The following is a 20072-nucleotide window of genomic DNA, read 5'->3' on the forward strand; positions in this document are numbered from 1 at the left end:
ACATCCAGCGTGGCGTGGACACTCAGCCAGTGTTGCTTCTGTGAATAAAGGGATGAGTAATGCATGACATGACTTATTTTATAAAAGAGCAGAGTTTGTTTGCATTTGCTGCTGGCTCTTCTGGAAATTGGTACTTCTACTTTTTCCTTCTTTTTAGTTTCGGGGATCATTTTGAGTGGAACAAAGTGACCTCTTGCATCCATAACATCTTAAGTGGGCAGAGGTGGATTGAGCACTATGGAGAGATTGTCATCAAGAATCTGAATGATGATTCCTGCTACTGCAAAGTGAATTTTATAAAGGTAACTCCAGTGACTCTCTGAGCTCTGTCCCTGGAAAGGCTGTGGCAGAGCCAGGGCCCCAGAGCACAGGGCATTTGAGAGATTTTTCACCTTCACCTTTATGCCAGCAGGCAAGCAATGCTGGAACTCCTTGGTCCCAGCTGCAGTTCTGTCACCTAGACCAGGGCAGTGGCCCCTCCTGGGGGCCACTAGGGTCTGTCCTCAGTACAGCAGCCAGAGAGACCCTTTTAAAACATAAATCACCATGCTGCAGTATGGATGCACCTTGAAGCCCCAAAAGGACGAATATTACATGATTCCACTTCTGCAAGATCCCCAGAGGAATCCAGTTCACAGAGAAAGAAAGCAGAATGGTGGTCACCCGGGGCTGCAGGAGGGAGGAAGGGGGAATTAGTGTTGAATGGGTATAGAACTTCAGTTTGGGAAGATGAAAAAGTTCTAGAAATAGATAGTGGTGATGGTTGCACAGCATTGTGAATGTATTTAATGCCACTGAATTGTACCCTTAGAAATGGTTAAAATGGTCAATGTTACATTAGGTATGGTTTACCACAGACTTAAAAAAAAAAAAAAATCTCATGCTGTATCATTCCTTTGAGCAAAGTCCCCCAACAGCTTCCATCTTTCTCAGAATTGAAGCCTGCATCCTTATGGTGACCCGCCAGGCCCTGCACAGGCTACACTCCCCATCCCCACTGTTTCACACACATACTTGTACACTTGCAGATACACACACACCACCTCTTTCCCCTCCAACCTGAACTTCTCTTTTTCCTCCCTCTTTTTCCCCACTGTCCTCTGGCCACACCGGCCTTCTTTCTCTTTCTTCATTTCCTTCTGCTTGGGGAGCTGTTCCCAGATCTTTCCATCACTAGCCCCATCCTGTCATTCGCTCCCTATCCTGTCCCATTTTCTTCAGAGTGCTTATCACCATCTGAGGTCAGCCTGCTCATCGTTGCTGTGTGTGTTTATTTTCTGCTCTCCATACCCTCCTCCTCATCCTTGACTCCAGAAGAGCAAAACCTAGTCTATCTTGCTCACTTCTGTAGCCCTGATACCTGAAATGGTATCTGGCACACATGAGAGACTCATAAACATTCAGAGAAGAAATGGAAAGATTGGCCAGAGGCAAAAAGTATGGAATAGTCTCTTTATCATTTTAACAGCCTTGCTGGGCAGCCCTCCCTGCTTTCTCTCTCTCCTAGATTCCTTCATGCTCTTAAAAATTGTATGTAGTTAAAATAGCTTTAAAACATGATCCTCCTCAAGGAATATTTGCATTTAAGAAAGATGGAAATAATAAGCAGAGAGTTGAGGTTTTATTGTGGAACTTCATGCAATGCCTCTCTGCACCACCTGTAACCTATAGGGAATACTTAGGAAGAGGTGGATTGGGGTCTTTATTATAACCTCAAACTGGTTTATAGACCGACATAAAGCCCATAATGACCTTACATTTGGGACAAAATAAAAATGACCCTACCTTGAAAGCTTTGTCTGAGCTCTCTGCAAACAGAAACAAAAGGCAGCCTGAAGCAGAGATATATTACCTGTGTCCCAGGTGAAAGCCACATTGCTCTCAACGTTTTCTCCAAGGACACATGCTCCACTCCCGTATCTACCACGTACCTGGTTCTCATCCACTTACATGCAGAAAATGGGTTTTATAGTTATGAGAGATGAACACTGGGCATGTCTGGTGTTGAAAGAAATGCTGCAAGCGGATGCCACACTCGCGTGTGGAAGGTGACAGTGTCCCTTGGTGGCTTCCAGCAAATTCTCAGCACTGGATTTGTTGGCAGATATCTCTAAGGGAAAATCTGACACCTGATTCAGAATAAAATTAAGAGCCCGGGTGCCATGGCTCACACCTGTAATCCCAGCACTTTGGGAGGCTGAAGCAGGAGGCTCACTTGAGGCCTGAAATTTGAGACCAGCCTGGGCAACATGACAAGACCCTATCTCTATAAAGAAATTTAAAAATTAACCAAACATGGTGGCATGCACCTGTAGTCCCAGCTGCTGGAGAGGCTGAGGCAGAAGGAGCACTTGAGCTCAGAAATGTGAGACTGCAGTGAGCTATGATTTCACCACTGCACTCTACCCTGGGGAACATAGTAAGACCCTGTATCATCAAAAAATAAATAAACAAACTTAAGATCTTTTTGCTTTTCCCTCATTATTACATGGCTGGAGAACTTAACTTTAAATTTTTAATTCAGCTCTGAGACACTTCCGTGCCCCACCATTTTTACCACCGCCTTGAAATGCAGAAGCTGAACGACCAGAATCTGACCTGAAAATGCCATTCAACATTATTGGTTTCCAAATATGGATTCTGTTTAAGCTGAAAATAGTACTAGGGTTTTTTGATTTATGGAGAAATGCCTTTGCCGTTCTTTCATAGAAACTTTTAGGGCAGCCAGGTAATTTGGAAAAAAAAAAAAAAAAAAAAAAAAAAAAAAAAAATCAACTCTAGGGCGCTAGAGCTCCCTCTGCTGGCTGCAGTGTGGAACTGTATAAAATCCTCTGGACTGGGCTGGCCTGAGCTGAGCTGAACTGAGCAGAATAGAGTGCAAGGTAGCCTCGCAGACCAGGACCAATACATAGTGAGAATACCCATGCTACTCGCTTGATGTATAGAAACTGAACCTTTTCTTTTCTTGTTTTTGTTCTTTTTTTGTTTTGTTTTGATATGGAGTCTCACTCTCACCCAGTCTGAAGTGCAGTGGTGCAGTCTGAGTTCACAGCAACCTCCACCTCCCGGGATCAAGTGATTCTCATGCCTCAGCCTCCCAGGTAGCTGAGATTACAGGCACCCACTACCACAGCCGGCTTATTTTTGTATTTTTAGTAGAAATGGGGTTTCACCATGTTGGATAGGCTGGTCTCAAACTCCTGACCTCAAGTGATCCACCCACTTCGGCCTCCCAAACTGCTGGGATTACAGGCATGAGGCACTGGACCCGGCCGAGAACTGAGCCTTCTTTTACATTGTATGTAGCAAAGGTAGTAATACAAATGTATCTTACACAAATACGAGTTGAGTTACAAACTGCGGATAGTTAACCATTCATTTTTATTAAATAACTAAAGGTATGAGTTTTTTAAAGCCAAAGTCCAAGCATAAAAACAAATACATAGACCAATGGAACAAATAGAGAACTCAGAAATAAATCCATGCATTTATAATTAATTGGTTTTTGACAAAGGTGCCAGGAACTCACAATGGGGAAAGGACAGTCTCTTCAATAAATGGTGCTGGAAAATCTGAATATCCACATGCTAAAGAATGAAATTAGAACTTTATACTGTATACAAAAATCAACTGAAAAAGACTAAAGACTTGCAGCAAGACCTGAAACTGTAGAACTACTAAAACAAAAACAAAAGGAGAAAAACTTCATGACGTTGGTCAGGGCAGTTATTATTTTTGGATATGACCCCAAAAGCACAACAAAAGCAAACATAGACAAATGGGATTATATCAAACTAAACAGCAAAGGAAACAATCAATACAGTAAAGAAACAACCTATAGAACAGGAGAAAATATTTGTAAACTATACATCCCCTAAGAGGTTGATATAAAAAATGTATAGAGAGCTCAACAGCAAGAAAACAATCTGATTTAAAAATGGACAAAGGACCTGAAGAGACGTTTCTCAAAAGAAGACATATAAGTGGCCAATAGATATATGAGGAAAAAATGATGAACATCAGTAATCATCAGGGAAATGCAAATTAAAACCACAGTGAGATATCACCTCATATCTGTTAGAATGGCTATTATCAAAAAGATGAAAAATAACATGTTCAGGAGGATATGGAGAAGAAGAAACCCACACTATTCATGGAAATGTAAATTAGCACAGCTATTATGGAAAACAGAATGGAAGTTCCTAAAAAAAATTAGAAATGGAATTACCATATGATCTAGCAATCCCACTACTGGGTGTATATCCATAGGAAATGAAATCAGTATGTGAGAGAGATATCTGCATCTCCATGTTCATTGCAGCAATATTCATAATGACCAAGATAGAGAAACAGCCTAAGTGTCCAACAATGGATGAATGGAGAAAGAAAATATGGTACATACAACATATAACAGTGGAATACTGTTCAGCCTTTAAGAAGAAGGAAACCCTGTCATTTGTGACAACATAGATGAACCTGGAGGATAAGTGAAATAAGCCAGACACAGACAGATGCCACATAATCTTACTTATATTTGGAATCTAAAAGAGTCAGTCTCATAGAAGCAGAGGGTAGAATGATGGTTGACATGGGTTTGCCAGGGGCAGAGGGGAGGATTGAGAAATATTGGCCAAAGGATCCAAAATTTCAGACAGGAAGAATTAGTTCAAGAAATCTGTTGTACAACATGATGATTATAGTTAATAACAATGTGTTGTATACTTGAAAATTGCTGAGAGAGTTTTTGTTTTTGTTTTTGTTTTGTTTTGTTTTGTTTTTTGAGACGGAGCTTCACTCTTGTTGCCCAGGCTGGAGTGCAATGGTGCGATCTCGGCTCACCACAATCTCCACCTCCTGGGTTCAAACGATTCTCCTGCCTCAGCCTCCCGAGTAGCTGGGATTACAGGCATGTGCTACCACACCCAGCTAATTTTGTATTTTTAGTAGAGATGGAATTTCTCCATGTTGGTCAGCCTGGTCTCGAACTCCCGACCTCAGGTGATCCACCCACCTCGGCCTCCAAAGTGCTGGGATTACAGGCGTGAGCCACCGTACGCGGCCACTGAGAGAGTTAAGTGTTATCATAAGTAAGTATGTAAGGTAATACATATGTTAATCAGCTGATTTAGCCATTCCACAAGGTACACATGTTTCAAGACACTATGTTGTACGTGATAAATATATAAATTTTTAATTTGTCGGTTAAAAGAACAGAACCCAGAGCTAGCAAACTAATGTGTAGTATGGAACCACTCTTACAGTTCTTTCTCTAGCTTTTCCCTTTTTCTTTCCTTAATATCTGTAATAAGCTGATGCTAAAGGACTAAGCCGACAACTCTCATTTGAATCCTAGGCAAAATACTGGAGCACTAATGCCCATGAGATTGAAGGCACAGTGTTTGACAGGAGTGGAAACGCAGTTCATCGGCTGTTTGGGAAATGGCATGAAAGCATCTACTGCGGTGGCTCCTCCTCTTCTGCCTGTGTGTGGAGAGCAAGTGAGTGTCTGGGTTTGTGGACCCCAGGCTGCGAGTGGGTGCATGAGTGGGCATGGCAAAAGAAGCCACAGAGGACAGGAGCGGTGTCTGTTCAGCATCTCCAGCCTCTTCTGCTTTGAACTCAGTTAGAGGTGTTGGCCCTCTTCCTTCATCCAGTCTTTACCGACTTGTCATGCTTACTTATAGCAACACCTCTGTTGGGCTGCTGGGTCCCGGGTTCTTAACCCCAGAATAAGCATTGCTAATCCGTGGGCATTCTCCGAGGGAATCTTGCAGTCTGCATGCATAACTATACTGGGTACTATGAAAGAATATCAGTGAGATGCAAGAAGTCATTTTGCAGCAAGGACAAAGAGGAAAGTGTTCCTGGAAAAGCAGTGACCCAGGAGACCTACAAAAGTTAGCTATCCCCAGGCTGAGCCATCCTCGTCACTCCTGTGATTCCAGAGGGTGCTGAGCTCTTGGAGCAGATACGGGCAGAAGAGCTAGGGAACCCCAGCTTTCATCAGCATGTCCCCACCACACTTCAACATCTTACTCCCTCTTCTCAGTCCAAAAATTATGTTGTTTCCAAGTCACAGCCATATTGTAAACCATTGTTTGTTAGGATGCTTTAGGTTGGTGAAAAACCAAACAGAAAACCATTTGACTGGTGGCTTCAACTGTTAGGCTATGTGCTATTACGTAACAGTAAGTGAGGCGGTGGGTGGCCCCAGGGTTCTTACATAGGCAACTTACCTGTGTCAAGGGCACACGGATCAGTGCGAATACATTCTGCCACTCCCAGTGTGCTGTGCTGTTTCCCCTAATGGATGCAAAATGGTTGTTACCATTCAGCGTCATACCCCTGCATGACAGCATACCAAGCACGTATTGAGAGGACAAAAGAGCTTTTCTCTCTTGTGCCTCTCTTTTCTCAGGAACATTTCCTAGGATCCCCCAGCAAATAGGACTTGACATCATGTCAGCCTGCAGTGGGTTCAGACCCATCCATGAACCAGTCATGGGCAACAGGGTAGGCAAGAGAGATTTAGATGTCTTGGAGTAATCGCCAGTAAGGGAACAATGCCATTTGAACAGAATCAGTATCCTGTTAGCAAGCAGGAAAGAGAAATGATGGTCAAGTAGGCAGCCAGCAGTGGCTCTTTCGATGGGTAGCTGCCACATCTCCCACCATTGCAGAGGTTGCCATGAAGTTAGAATGAACTGGCACCAGTGGAAGCCTTCCTAGCTTCAGAGGCACACATGAGATTCTGCAAATGGCACAATCTGTCTCCTTTGCTTAAAGTATGCATCACAGATGAGAACTACCATCCTGTCTCAATGTTAAAGTACCACCTTGATAAAGCGACACTGTTTAAATTTTTGTTACTGTCATTATTCCTTGACTTTATGTCTCTCTAATGGCAATGAGCATCTCTGGCCCATCTTTAAGAAAAAGCACCTTTACTCCCTGGTTACTGGGTTGCTGACCAAGACACCACAGGAAACTTTGCTACTATTTTTATGCTTAGGATACACAGAGAATTGACTAGTTACAAGGAGGACTTCTGAAGATTCAAAAAATTGGTCCCGGTTGGGCATGGTGGCTCACGCCTGTAATCCCAGCACTGTGGGAAGCCAAGGCGGCAGATTGCTTAAGGCCAGGAGTTCGAGACCGCTCTGGACAACATGGCGAAATCTCATCTCTACTAAAAATACAAAGATTAGCCAGGCATGGTGGTGTGCATCTACTGTAGTCCCAGCTACTCGGGAGGGTGAGGCATGAGAATCACTGAAACCCTGGAAGTAGAGGTTTCAGTGAGCCGAGATCCTGTCGCTGTACTCCAACCGGGGTGAACTGAGACCCTTTAATTTAAAAGAAAAGGTCTGCAGAAGAGTTCTTGGAAAGCATTTCTCTTGTTATGTGTGAAGAGCTTAGACTATAAGTAGATCTTAGTAGTCTACATTGGATTTATTCAATATATAAATTTGAGTATGTTTAGCTTGAAAAGCTGGAATTCCAGTTAGGGCAATGCACCTAATGGTTTAAAGATGTAAGATTAGGGGGAGGCAAGAATTGGTAAAAAGGGCAGGAATGGAAGAAAAGAATAACATTTATTAACCACTTGCTATGTGTTCAGCACTGTTGTAGGTACTAAACAGAGTTTCAGGATAATTTGACATCACTTAAAAACAGATTCTCTAGAGTGAGAATCAGGAAAAATGGACCCAGAGCTTATATTAGTATGTTTATTTATTATTTTTATTTTATTTTTGAGACAGAGTTTCTCTCTTGTCACCCAGGCTGGAATGCAATGGTGCAATCTTGGCTCACTGCAGCCTCTGCCTCCCAGGTTCAAGTGATTCTCCTGCCTCAGCCTCCCAAGTAGCTGGAATTACAGGCACCCGCCACCATGCCTGGCTGAGTTTTGTATTTTTAGTAGAGACAGTGTTTTGCCATGTTGGCCAGGCTGATCTCAAACTCCTGACCTCAGGTGATCGGCCTGCCTTGGCCTCCCAAACTGCTGTGATTACAGGCGTGAGCCACTGCGCCCAGCCTAGCATATTTATTTTAAAATCAAACTATTTTCATAGCTTAAGCACTACAGAAACTTCACAGCATTGTATAAATTTGCTTTCTGAACACACTTAGCTACATCCCTGTAGACAGAAGAAAAATTATAGAAAAGAAAATGTGTAGAGAAATGTTCAGCGCCTGTTCATTAGTCAGAATATTTTAACAGAAATGGAAGGGAGCTGAGAGAGAAAAATTGTAGCGAGGCTGAGATGAAAAAGGTGAAGGAATTAAAATGTAACATAAGCGACATGCAAGTTAGGGGTGAATGATTTATTTTCTTCTTAGATCCCATGCCGAAAGGCTATGAGCAATACTATGGCTTCACACAGTTTGCGCTGGAATTAAATGAAATGGATCCATCGTCAAAGTCTTTATTACCACCTACTGACACTCGATTTAGGCCAGACCAGAGGTAAGGATTTTTTTAAAGATTTTTCTCTCCAGAGATGTAAAACCCTTTACAAAAAGTCTTACTAGCAATCCTTGGGCCACCAGAGGCACCTGAGAAAGGTGGAAAATGTCATCAGGAGTTGAGAGGTGGGGACGCTTTAAACAATTGTGTCACGGAGGAGCTGGGGCCCAACTCGAATCCATGTGTGGCATGACCTTTGTTATCCGTAAAGCCCCATTTCCATTGAAATGCCAAAAAAAAGGTGTTTATTTTGAAGAGTTTTACTGCATGCAATCATAAAGAACTTAGTGTGTATTTGAAAGGGTGGAAACATCCAGCTCCCCGAGCCCTCAGATTTAAATGATTTTGGTACACTGAGATCTAACTACTGCTTTCTAGGTTGCTGCTCACATGGTGTGCGATATATGGTAGGTCTTTTCATCTTTCCCAGCCTCAGTTTCCTACTCTGTAAAATGGAAATAATAATGTCTCCCCTAAGGTCTTTCTAATTAAGACTGAAAATCTAGAAGCCCAAGGAAAGAAAAGATTGTTACATTTGGCTTTAATAAAAACAAACACCACTTTGGGATGCCGAAGCGGGTGAATCACTAGAAGTCAGGAGTTTGAGACCAGCCTGGCCAATATGATGAAACTCCGTCTCTACTAAAAATACAAAAATTAGCCAGGGCCAGTGGCACATGCTTGTAGTCCCAACTACTTGGGAGGCTGAGGCATGAGAATTGCTTGAATCCAACAGGAGGAAGTTGCAGTGAGCCAAGACCACACCACTGTACTCCAGCCTGGGTGTCTCAATGAGACCCCGTCTCCCCCCCCCAAAAAAAAACAAACATAAGCCCTTCTTTATGGCAAAATAAATAAAACTATATAAGGTCAAAAGGTAAATGATAAACAGAGAAGTCCATATCTGCAACTCGTATCATGAATTGCCTCTAGAAATCTAGTAATAGATCGGAGGTAAATTCATTTTGCAGGGATTGGACACTGGTTAGCAAGTGCCTAAAAAAGATGTGAAACCATTTACATATGTCAGCTGTAACAGTAGCTCCCAAATGGGCCCATTCCCCTAATTTATTTTAAAGAAAGCCACACACAGAATGCTTCAAGCTATCTTGCTATGCACATTATGCTTATACTGTTTCATGCAGTTTGTCTACTTTTTTAGGGAAGTATTGTTTTGTATAAAATCTGTTACAATTGTGTTTCTTAAATCAAACCTAAGAATGGAGTTAATTTGAAATATACACTATATATTAATAACGTATATGGTGTTTAAAGAATGGTAAGCATTGTTAATGTCTATAATGAACATTTTCAATTAAATTTATCTTAAGCTTGTGTTAACAAAAAAAAAGAAAAAATGGACGTAGGAAAATGAACAGTCCACAAAATAGGAAATGCAGCTATCCCTTAAACATCTGAAAAGATTCTCAGCCTTAGTCATAATAAGAAAAATGCAAATTTAAAAATCATGTTGACATCCCATTTTTTAACCTATCAGATTGACAAAAATTCAGAAGTTTTATACATTCTGAGGTGATGGGAGAAAAGGGCACTCTCAGCATTGCTGATGGGAATATAAATTGCTGTAATCCCCACAAAGGGCCGTTCAGTAATATATAAATTAAACACTCACCCTTTCACCCAGCAGTTTCACTTCTAGAAATTTCTCCTGCAGATTTTTCCTACTTACTCATGTAAAATGGTGGATATTTAAGGTCATTTATTGCGACATTGTCACATTAAAAAATTGGGAACGATTCAAATGTCTATCCATAGGAAATTGTCTAAATTCAGATACATCCACACAACTGGATATTATGTGGCTATTAAAAAATAAAGATGTCTATGTATGTCCATGGAAAGATCTCTAAGATATATTGTTAAATAAAAAGTAAACCAAAACAAAAAATCAAGGAATACATAGCATGCTACCATTTATATTTTTTAAATGGAGGGAAGGGTAAGAATATGTATTAATATTTGTTTATATACACATGAAGAATCTCTAGAAAGATGCAGAGGAAAATAATAAAGTGGGTTTTCTAGGGTGGTAGGGTAAAGGTGGCTGGAATTAGAGACCAGGAAGAAAGGAAGACTTTGCCCCAAATTCTTTTTTGTAGATATAATTTTTGAATTATGTAAATATCACCAATTCAAAAAATGTCTTCTCTGACTACTTCAAGATACTGATTAAAGGGTTGGGGGCAGGGTCTTACGTATAGGAACGGATTTTGAATATCCAGTTGTGGACACATACAAGTTGCGTAGTAATGATTGTTTTGTTTTCTTGAATTCATATCCTTTCATTTTTTTTTTTTCCTCAATGCCTCAGGTTTCTAGAAGAAGGGAGCTTAGAAGAAGCTGAAATACAAAAGCAGAGGATTGAACAACTACAGAGAGAAAGGCGGCGGGTCTTAGAAGAAAATCACGTGGAGCACCAGCCTCGGTTTTTCAGGTTTGTGCCCGGATTGAGTAGGTTTTTGGTTGATAGGTGGTGCCAGCACGTTATGCTTCTGGTTCACAGCAAGTAAACAGCGCTGTCCCCAGATGAGAGCATTCTCCAGGCTTTTCCTACTTCCACCTGGGGGAACTGCTCCTCTGTGCCAGGCCCTTCCCTGGCACTTGCCTTCAGGGCCTCCCTCTTTCTGATGTCAGGCAGGACGAGGGCCTGTGTTTTTGCATTCCTTGAGCTTTCCCAGTGTCTCAATCAGTGAGTTTGCAGAGGAGGTCCTCAGTCAGGGAGCCTGCCAGAGCTGGGTGCCAGTGCCAGGCCAGCTTATTAAATTCACAGCTAAGGTTGGTCACCCCCATAGGCACATTTTACACTATGACAGAGATCATTCACGATCACTCCACAGGTAAGCAGTATGGAAATTCCAAGCAGTCTGTTTCTTGCATTGTAGAAGTTCCAATACACTTGGGCTTGCATTTATTGTTATCTTTAAAATAACTTGCCAAGAAGGTCTTGTTAAAATAGATTTAATTTTTTTTTTTTTTTTTTTGAATACAGAATCTTGCCCTGTTGCCCAGGCTGGAGTGCAGTGGTGCCATCTTGGCTCACTGCAGCCTCCACCTCCTGGGTACAAGCCATTCTCCTGCCTCAACCTCCCGAGTAGCTGGGACTACAGGTGCACGCCACCATGCCTGGCTAATTTTTGTATTTTTAGTAGAGACGGGTTTCACCATGTTGGCCAAGATGGTCTCAATCTCCTGACCTCGTGATCCACCCGTCTCGGCCTCCCGAAGTGCTGGGATTACAGGTGTGAGCCACCGCGCCCGGCCAATAGATTTAAATTTTTTAAGGAGGTATGAGGGATCTTCAACCATTCACCTCCCCATCTCCTCCTGTAACTGAGTAGAAGAGAAAGCCTAAGGCAGGGAGGGGATCTGTTGAAGGACTTGGTATAATACCCCGGAATGGGGCCTGACTCTCCTCACTACGAGGCCAGGGCCTATATCATTTTAGTTTTTCTGTTTGTTCTTTTTTTAAAAAAGTTAAATAGGCATATGTGAAAAAGCAGCAAGTTCCTGCTCTGCTCCATCTGCCCAAGTCCTTCCAGAGCCACCAGTGTCTTTTCATTGTTTGGGGATGTTTTTTGTGTTTTTGTTTGTTTTTAGTGGACAACAGAAGTACTTTTATGAGGATTTAGTTATTAATAACAGCAGCAGTAATAAAATATGTATTCCAAAACATCAAAATAGTAACAAATAAGGTTTTGTCTCGAAGAATATGATGCTCTTTTCCCTAAAGTTGATGTAGATTCTACTAGATCCCTTCTGATCATTTCCACAAATTCACGATATCAGTGATTGAAACTCAACTGGCCAAAATTTCATCCTGAAATATTCAGGCTTCATTTAAACATTTAAAGAATAAGATGGAAATGTTACATTCTTTTTTGAAAAAGGCAAGAAATAGAAAAATGGATAGATTAACAGACTGATCAGTTGATTTACTGATCAGTTAATAGATAAACACATTACACCCTTAAATAGGTTGGTTCTTTTTCTTTCATATGTTGTCTATTTTCATTTTTAAAAAAACTACAATTATAAAGATGTTCATTACAGTACTTTTTAGGATCATTAAAAATAGTAGGTAACCAAACTGTCTCAAGGACTAGTTAAGGAGATTCACCAACTCGATCCAACATGAGACATTAAGGATGACCTTAGGAAGCCTGCGGAACTCTGCTGGAAACACATTACCATGTAAATGCAAGATACAGAATGGGATTATGCTGTCATTGCAATCAGGAAGGAATTATGTCTGGAATGAAATAGGGCAGCCGCTTCAGCTGGGCAGCCATCGCTCTCTTTTTGACTGTCTATAAAATTATCATAGTATTAGATGAGGAAATATTTTTAAATTGGAGAAGGAGTGAGAGTTGTTTAGCAGTAGCAGTCCTCCATGGGACTGTTCAAATTAGAAACCTGGCAAAGAGATTTTGGAGAGGAATATGGGGACTTGGATGTTGTCATTAACACTTACTGAGGAACAACAACAAAATCACTGAAAATTCTAAGTGGAAACTGTAGCTCAGACCAAACTGAGCCTCTTTGTTTTAAAATAGTGAACTGTCTGATACACAGATTGACTCATTTTTAAACACATAGTGTTACTGGAATAGGAAAACAAGTGTGATAAAAATCTACATTCCTGAGAGTGTGGGGAAACAGGCACGCTCCACTTTGCTTCTAAACCATATGGTAATATCAGTCAGAATCACAAATGCACATACTCTTTGACCCAGCCATGCTAATTACAGGAATTGTTAATGTAACTATATGCACACACATACAAAATAACATGTGCTGAGCTAGAGTTTGGAAATAACCTAAGTACCCATCAGTAGGGTACCTGTTAGGTAAATTGTGGTCCATCCATACAATGGAATATCATACAACTGTGTAAAAAGAAAATGAGGAATCCTTTATTGCTGGAGTCACCAAACTTTTCCTATAAAGAGCAAATGATAAATATTGTTGGTTTTACGGGCCATCAGGTTCAATTCATTTAGTAGCAATTATGCAGCCCCGCTGTTCAGCATTGAAAGCAGCCATAAACAGTATTTAAACAAATGGACATGGCCATGTTCCAATAAAACAGATTTCAGAGACATGCAGAAGGCTGGATTCGACCCTTGGGCCATAGTTTGCTGACCCTTGCCTTGTTGTACTAATCGGAAATGATCTCCAATATATTTCATTATGTCAAAGCTGAAAGAGTAGAACAGTGTCTGGTGCAACATTATGTCAGAATGAGAAGGGATAGAGTACGTGTTCACACACACACACACACACACACACACACACACACACACACGGAATTTCCCGGAAAGAATGAAGCCGATAACATCACTACCTCTGAGAAGAATCAGGAGGCTGGCAGAGAGGGGGAAGATAAAAACTTGAAGCTGTATACCCTTTTGTGCCCTTTGAATTTTGGTCTGTGTCATATATTCTCTATTCAAAGAATAAAAAATCAGGACTAATCTTTCCAGACTTTCTTATGGCTTCCAATTACTTTTTTTTTTTGGGATGGAGTCTCGCTCTTGTTGCCCAGGTTGGAGTGCAGTGCTGTGATCTCAGCTCACTGCAACCTCCGCCTTCTGGTTTCAAGCGATTCTCCTGCCTCAACCTCTCGAGTAGCTGGGATTACAGGTGTCCGCCACCATGCCCAGCTAATTTTTGTATTTTTAGTAGGGACGGGGTTTCACCATGTTGGTCAAGCTGGTCTCGAACTCCTGACCTTGTGATGTGCCCGCTTCGGCCTCCCAAAGTACTGAGATTACAGGCGTGAGCCACCACACCCAGCCTCCTTTAAAAATAAATAAATAAATGTTAACCACTTCCTATGCACAACTTGGTTGATGTGTAGCTTTTGTGCAGTCATTCCCAAGGTGCTGACAGTCATACAAGTCATGTTTTGTATATGACAGACTCTCCCTGCACCCTCCTTCTGTCAGAAGCACCACTTTTCACAGCCTCTAAGTTTGAGAAGTTAAAGTCAAGAGTAACAAAATGGGCTGGCGTGGTGGCTCATGCCTGTAATCCCAGCACTTTGGGAGTCCGTGGCGGGTGGATCACCTGAGGTCAGGAGTTCGAGACCAGCCTGGCCAACATAGTGAAACCATGTCTCTACTAAAAATACAAAAGTTAGTTGGGCGTGGTTGCACATGGCTGCAGTCCCAGCTACTCAGGAGGCTGAGGCAGGAGAATCGATTGAACCTGGGAAGCAGAGGTTGCAGTGAGCCGAGATCATGCCACTACACTCCAGCCTGGATGACAGAGCAAGACTCCATCTCAAAAAAAAAAAAAAAAAAAAAAAAAAGTAACAAAATTATTTGTGGACTTCTAATTCCCAGAATTCCCAGTCCCAACACTCTGGGACGCTGAATGCATGTGCAAATGAGGATGGGGAAAGCAGGGAGGTTAGGAAGGAAAAAGACTTGAGAACATGACGCTGGTTTCAAGAGTCTGCAAGAAATTGTTTCTTTTTTCACAGGAAATCCGATGATGACTCGTGGTTGAGCAACGGTACCTATTTGGAACTTAGAAAAGATCTTGGTTTTTCCAAACTGGACCATCCTGTCTTATGGTGAAAAAGTAAAGAAGAAAGATAACGTTAGTGTATTTCTCCCATGCTTGCTTTCTGAAGTGGCACAAACTTGTGTTTATATATTTAAACAGTACTCTAGGATGATCACTTGTGCTTAGCTTAGCATTGTAACTCATTAATTCTATATTTTCCTCAGTGCGTTTCTTTACAATTTCAAATGTTACCCTGATTGTTTATATGAATGTAGAACACCTTGACATTTCTTTTTATATATAAACTATTTAATAAAAATGAAAGATTGAATGTTCATGTGTGGGTTAAAAAAAGAAGCTTTAGCACTAATTTTCCAAAGTTTAGGGAAGATTCCAATTAAATTTATGCCTTATAAAATTATGTTGTAGAAAAAAAAAATCAGCCTCTCCCAGGTGCATTAAGAAGTGAGAATACCCGGGGTTACTCACCCACGCGTAAGCTACCCAAGTTTAATTTGGTAGCTGAGATATCTTTTTGCTTCAGACAGCTCTTGAATTGCTTATACAGAACAATTCTGCTGGTGCTGGAGTCTGAAGAATATCTTCATTTGCATTTTAGTGGTTAGGGAGAGGATATAAGATTAATGGAATGTATATTTTTATATAAGATGAATATGGCACCTTCTTGAAAAGGAAACATTTGAACTTGTTTCTCCCTATAGTTCTATTGCCTTGTGTGCAAAATTGTACCCTCTTGCTCAGAGAAATTATCATTAATAAGAGAAAAAATTCCAGTTAATTAAATATCACAGTAGCATCCCAAAGAGACAGTAGGAAATTTCTTCTTAGTGAGAGCTGAGTCCTTGAGAAGTTAAGAGACTGTTTTCTGCTTCCCACCCTACTCCTAGTTTTTTGACCCTCCGTTTGATCACCTCCCTTATGAGTATGGAATGTCCCAGTTTAATATAAAACATATAGTTTATTCCACACAGCAGTTTGACTTTGTAAAAGTTTAGTAAAGTAACTGATTGTTTTGGATAACTCAACACGTTTTTCTTAAATGCTGTTTTAGTATTTTCTACCTCTTAATAAGCACCATATTTTAGATCTTGTATAAAAAGTTTGCCATCTGCCTTATAGACAAATGTAGAGAATTGATGTTCTTGCTTTGTGTTGTGTTCTGGTAAAGCTTTAAGTAAGTGTCTTACCCCTTTCCTATACTTTCTTGTTATCCGTATCATTCTTTTGTGAGTTTTGCAGCAGTCTTGAATAATACAGATTATAACTACTGAAAGGGGAACCTTTGTCTTTTTAAATGTGTTATTTCACATTACAATAATATGTGTAGTAGTTGAATTGTGTTATCAAAGCAATTCCAACTTCTGCCCAGTTAACATTAAAACCAAAGCCTGATTGTTAAGCCTTTTATTCTAAAGTCCATAGCAATCCTATGGAATATCAAGTATAATGATGTAGTAAAAAGATTTCTCCAGAAAACACTTTTACTTAAAGAAATTCAGAGCATATCGAATGTTATGAATGAAGAGTAAAATAATTACAGGAAAAGAATGCGTGATTTTTCATTGTCATACCAAATAACCAGTTGGACAATATTGCATTTTCAAAATGGAGAGTTATTTAAAGTGGATCTGTAGCCTTCTGGAATCTGCACGTGACTGGCACTTTAAAACAACTCATTAAATATGGGATTCATTTTATCGAGATGCCAAGATGAACACAATGTGAATATCATTTCCATTTCTAAGCAGTTGAATGACACAGTCAGATTCTTTGGTGTGTGCTTTGTTCTTTCCATTTCAAGCATTTATCCAAATTCTGCTCACAGGCATGAGGAAGCAGGCTGTAGATTTAAGGGCACTCAAGGGGAAAACAAATGTAGTTTCCACAGTGTGAGGGTAAATGTAGAATCTTAGAAATATTGGCTGTTAAACTGGCCTGCTCCAGAGACTGGCTCAAAAAAGAAAGAAGCAATGAAAGCAAAATGTACAGGCTGAATGGATGTAGCACTGTCATGCAGCATTTGGAAATTCTTTAATTATCCTAATGTTGTTATTTCACTTGCCCTCATGCTTTGTTTTAGAGTCCCAAGGACAACTGGAAGAAACATCACCTCTGTAGTCATCTTATTTGAGATGGGGGTGGGAATGAATTAAAATATGATACAGAATTATATGCAGATTTTAAAATCTAGTCAGTACTAGCATCTATAAAGGGCTTTTCTGAAATTTAAACAGCTTGGTGATGATCCTGATACTATAAGCTTAAAACTCTCTTGAGGGGAAAATGACTTCTTTTTTCCTTCTGTCCATTTTCTCAAAAGCATCTTTCCCCCGAATGTTATGTCTCTAGGACATTTTATAGTTTTAAGAGGAAGAAAACAGAAACATGGCATCATTTGGGAAGAACCAAGGTAGAATTTAATTTTCTGGACTTTAAATCTCCTGGTTAAATAATGCTAATCACTGTACCATTTGAGTTACATGTTTTAACTTCTCCCGCCCCCCCTAATTATTCCATCCAAAAGTTCTGGTGAATTACACAGAAATTCTTGGAAATGGGACTTTGTGCAGGTAACCACCCTGCACTTCAGGTGATGTTCCTGTCACAGCTGTTGACTACCCCATGCTGCAGGAAATCCATTCAGAAATGAGCTAACAGTCTCCAGTGTAGCAGGAGAGCCAATCAGTTCCCTCCCCAGGCCCCAAAGCACCCCAAGGCTGGTATTCCCCTGAGTCAAAGGTATTAATAATAAAAGCCTCAATGCAGCTTCTCCATGTAGTTCCTCTCCTAGAAGCCAGGTGGATTCTGCTCCTAACTAAAGAGATGGGAGTTCGCTTGAGGGCAAGAGGTACCCAGGATGCCCAAACAGCCACACAGGTGTCCTGTGCTTCCTGTGAGACCTCTGGGGGCAGTATACAAACTAATTTTTTAAAAAATGTTTACTTCATTTACGCTGCTGCTTTTCTCATATTCTGCTTTTAATTACTTGCAGTAAATCATTTGCTTGGGCTTCAAGCACTGTCCTCCATCTACATCTTCCAGATTTATCATGAGTGGTCTTGTTCTACTGTTAAAGATGTCAAGCCTAAAATAAAAATAATAAAGTTTTTATTTGGCTGTTGAACCTTGATGTAGCCCCTACTACATACACTACAAGTTATGCCTTCTGGCTACCACAGAATCTCTGCAGACCTTTTGGTTATGAGTAGAAGCAATAAGAAGTTGTCCTTATAGTCTTAGGAATAATGGTTCCAATGTATTGGCATAATTTGTTTGAATGTCTTTAATTTTGATATTAACACCGGCATAAATCTATTTTTGTTACCAGATGATAGCTATTTTTATTTGCTCTATTTTCCTCTGCATTGTACTAATCTGTTACTCAGTCTTCATTTTTCTATGTTGGAAACCTGTGTCATGTAAATATCTGCAAATCATGACGGTCTAAAGTGCAAACCATTTTCAGAGACTTTGGGGAAATGCAGTGATCAGAAGTGGCTAATTTATTTTATTTCTGATTATTTTATCCAGAAGATACTTTTTAAATAGATATTTGTAAATCTTCCACTTAACCACTGAAAATTATTTTGTTTTAATCCCACCCTTCCATCCGTACCTCTGTGCCTCCCCAAAAAGCTCCTGTTAATTTGCTCATCCCCCTCATGTAGCTAGTTGAATGTGAATAAATAACATGCAAAAGAGGCCACTTTTGTCTTTGTTTTTCCAGGTTAATGGGAAGGTTATTTGGCTGCTAAAAGGGAACAGAACAGGACCCTTGCCTGAACTCTTTCGAGGAGGAACACATCAGGTTACTGGAAGTGATGGGGGTTAGAGATAAGAATATCCTGGGACACAAAACACTTGGAACCCATAGAGTCACCATACCTTTCCCCTAACATTCCCAAGGCATGCCACAATTGTAGATCCCCCTCAGCCCATGGAAGAGAGAACTGAGGCAACTGGAGCCCCAGACAGGACACCTCCAGCCCCAGGAGCCCCTCTGTCAATTCCAGAGTGCTATGAAAATATTACAGTTGATTCTTGAACAATACAGGGCTGGAGCCAATACCCCATACAGTTAAAATCCACATATAACTTGACTCCCCCAAATCTTACCTACTAATAGCCTACTGTTGACCAGAAGCCTTCCCAACAACACAGATAATTAACAGATCTGTTGTACGATATATGTAATATAGACTGTATTCTTATAATAAATTAAGTAAGTGGAATAAAGGTCACAATAAAGGTCTTTGTCTTCATCGGCTTCACGTTGAGTAGGCTGAGGAGAAGGAAGAGGAGGGGTTGCTCTTACTGTTTCAGGGTTGGCACAGGCAGGAGAAAATCTGAGTATAATTGAACCCACACAGCTCAAACCTGTCTTGTTCATAAGGGAGGAGACCACCCCTCATATTGTCTTGTGCCCAATTTCTGCCTCCAAAGAAAGAAGCAGCAAAAACTAAAAGGCAGAAATGAAATCCACAGGCAGACAGCCTGGCGTGCGCCCTGGGCCTGGTAGTTAAAGATCGACCCCTGACCTCACTGCTTGTGTTTTCTATAGATTCCAGACACTGTATGGGAAAGCACTGTGAACATCCCTGTCCTCTTCTGTTCCGTTCTGATTATTGCTGCATGCAGCCCCCAGTCACGTACCCGCTACTTGCTCAATTGATCTCGATCCTCTCACGTGGACCCCCTTAGAGTTGTAAGCCCTTAAAAGGGACAGGAATTGCTCACTCGGGGAGCTCAGTTTTGTAAGTCTGCTGATGCTCCTGGCCAAATAAAGCCCCTTCTTTCCTCAACTCGGTGTCTGAGGGGTTTTGTCTGCGGCTTGTCCTGCTACATTTCTCGGTTCCCTGATGGGCAATGAGGTGATTAGCAGGAGGTCGAGGCAGCCCTTTAGGTGGCTTAGGCCTGTGTTGTGGAGCATCCCTGCAGGGGACTCCAGCCGGCTTTAGTGACGCAAATCCTGAGAGCACTCCTGGGTGGACAGTTGCCCTGGTGGAACACCTCGCCACAGCAGCTCATGGTAGGCCCCCACGGAGGA

At 41.0% G+C, this 20072-nt stretch overlaps 1 protein-coding gene across 9 annotated transcripts in view; it reads left to right on the top strand.

Annotated features, from left to right (window-relative positions):
- OSBPL3 (oxysterol binding protein like 3) overlaps positions 1-19827 on the top strand; it is a 185324-nt gene extending 165497 nt beyond the window's left edge. For 5 of the 9 annotated variants that reach the window (XM_015133884.3, XM_015133887.3, XM_015133886.3 and 2 more), the window contains 5 exons: positions 158-302; positions 5354-5498; positions 8344-8470; positions 10803-10925; positions 14979-18724. In XM_015133884.3, the coding sequence (XP_014989370.3) occupies positions 158-302; positions 5354-5498; positions 8344-8470; positions 10803-10925; positions 14979-15075 (637 nt within the window). In that variant the 3' untranslated portion in view covers positions 15076-18724. Of the gene's footprint in view, positions 1-157; positions 303-5353; positions 5499-8343; positions 8471-10802; positions 10926-14978; positions 18725-18752 lie in introns of those variants that run through there. The other 4 variants (XM_015133885.3, XM_077998012.1, XM_077998013.1 and 1 more) reach the window with 2 other exon arrangements.
- Positions 19828-20072: the final 245 nt, after the last annotated feature.

Source organism: Macaca mulatta, chromosome 3, assembly GCF_049350105.2.
Source record: "Macaca mulatta isolate MMU2019108-1 chromosome 3, T2T-MMU8v2.0, whole genome shotgun sequence".
NCBI lineage: Eukaryota > Metazoa > Chordata > Mammalia > Primates > Cercopithecidae > Macaca > Macaca mulatta.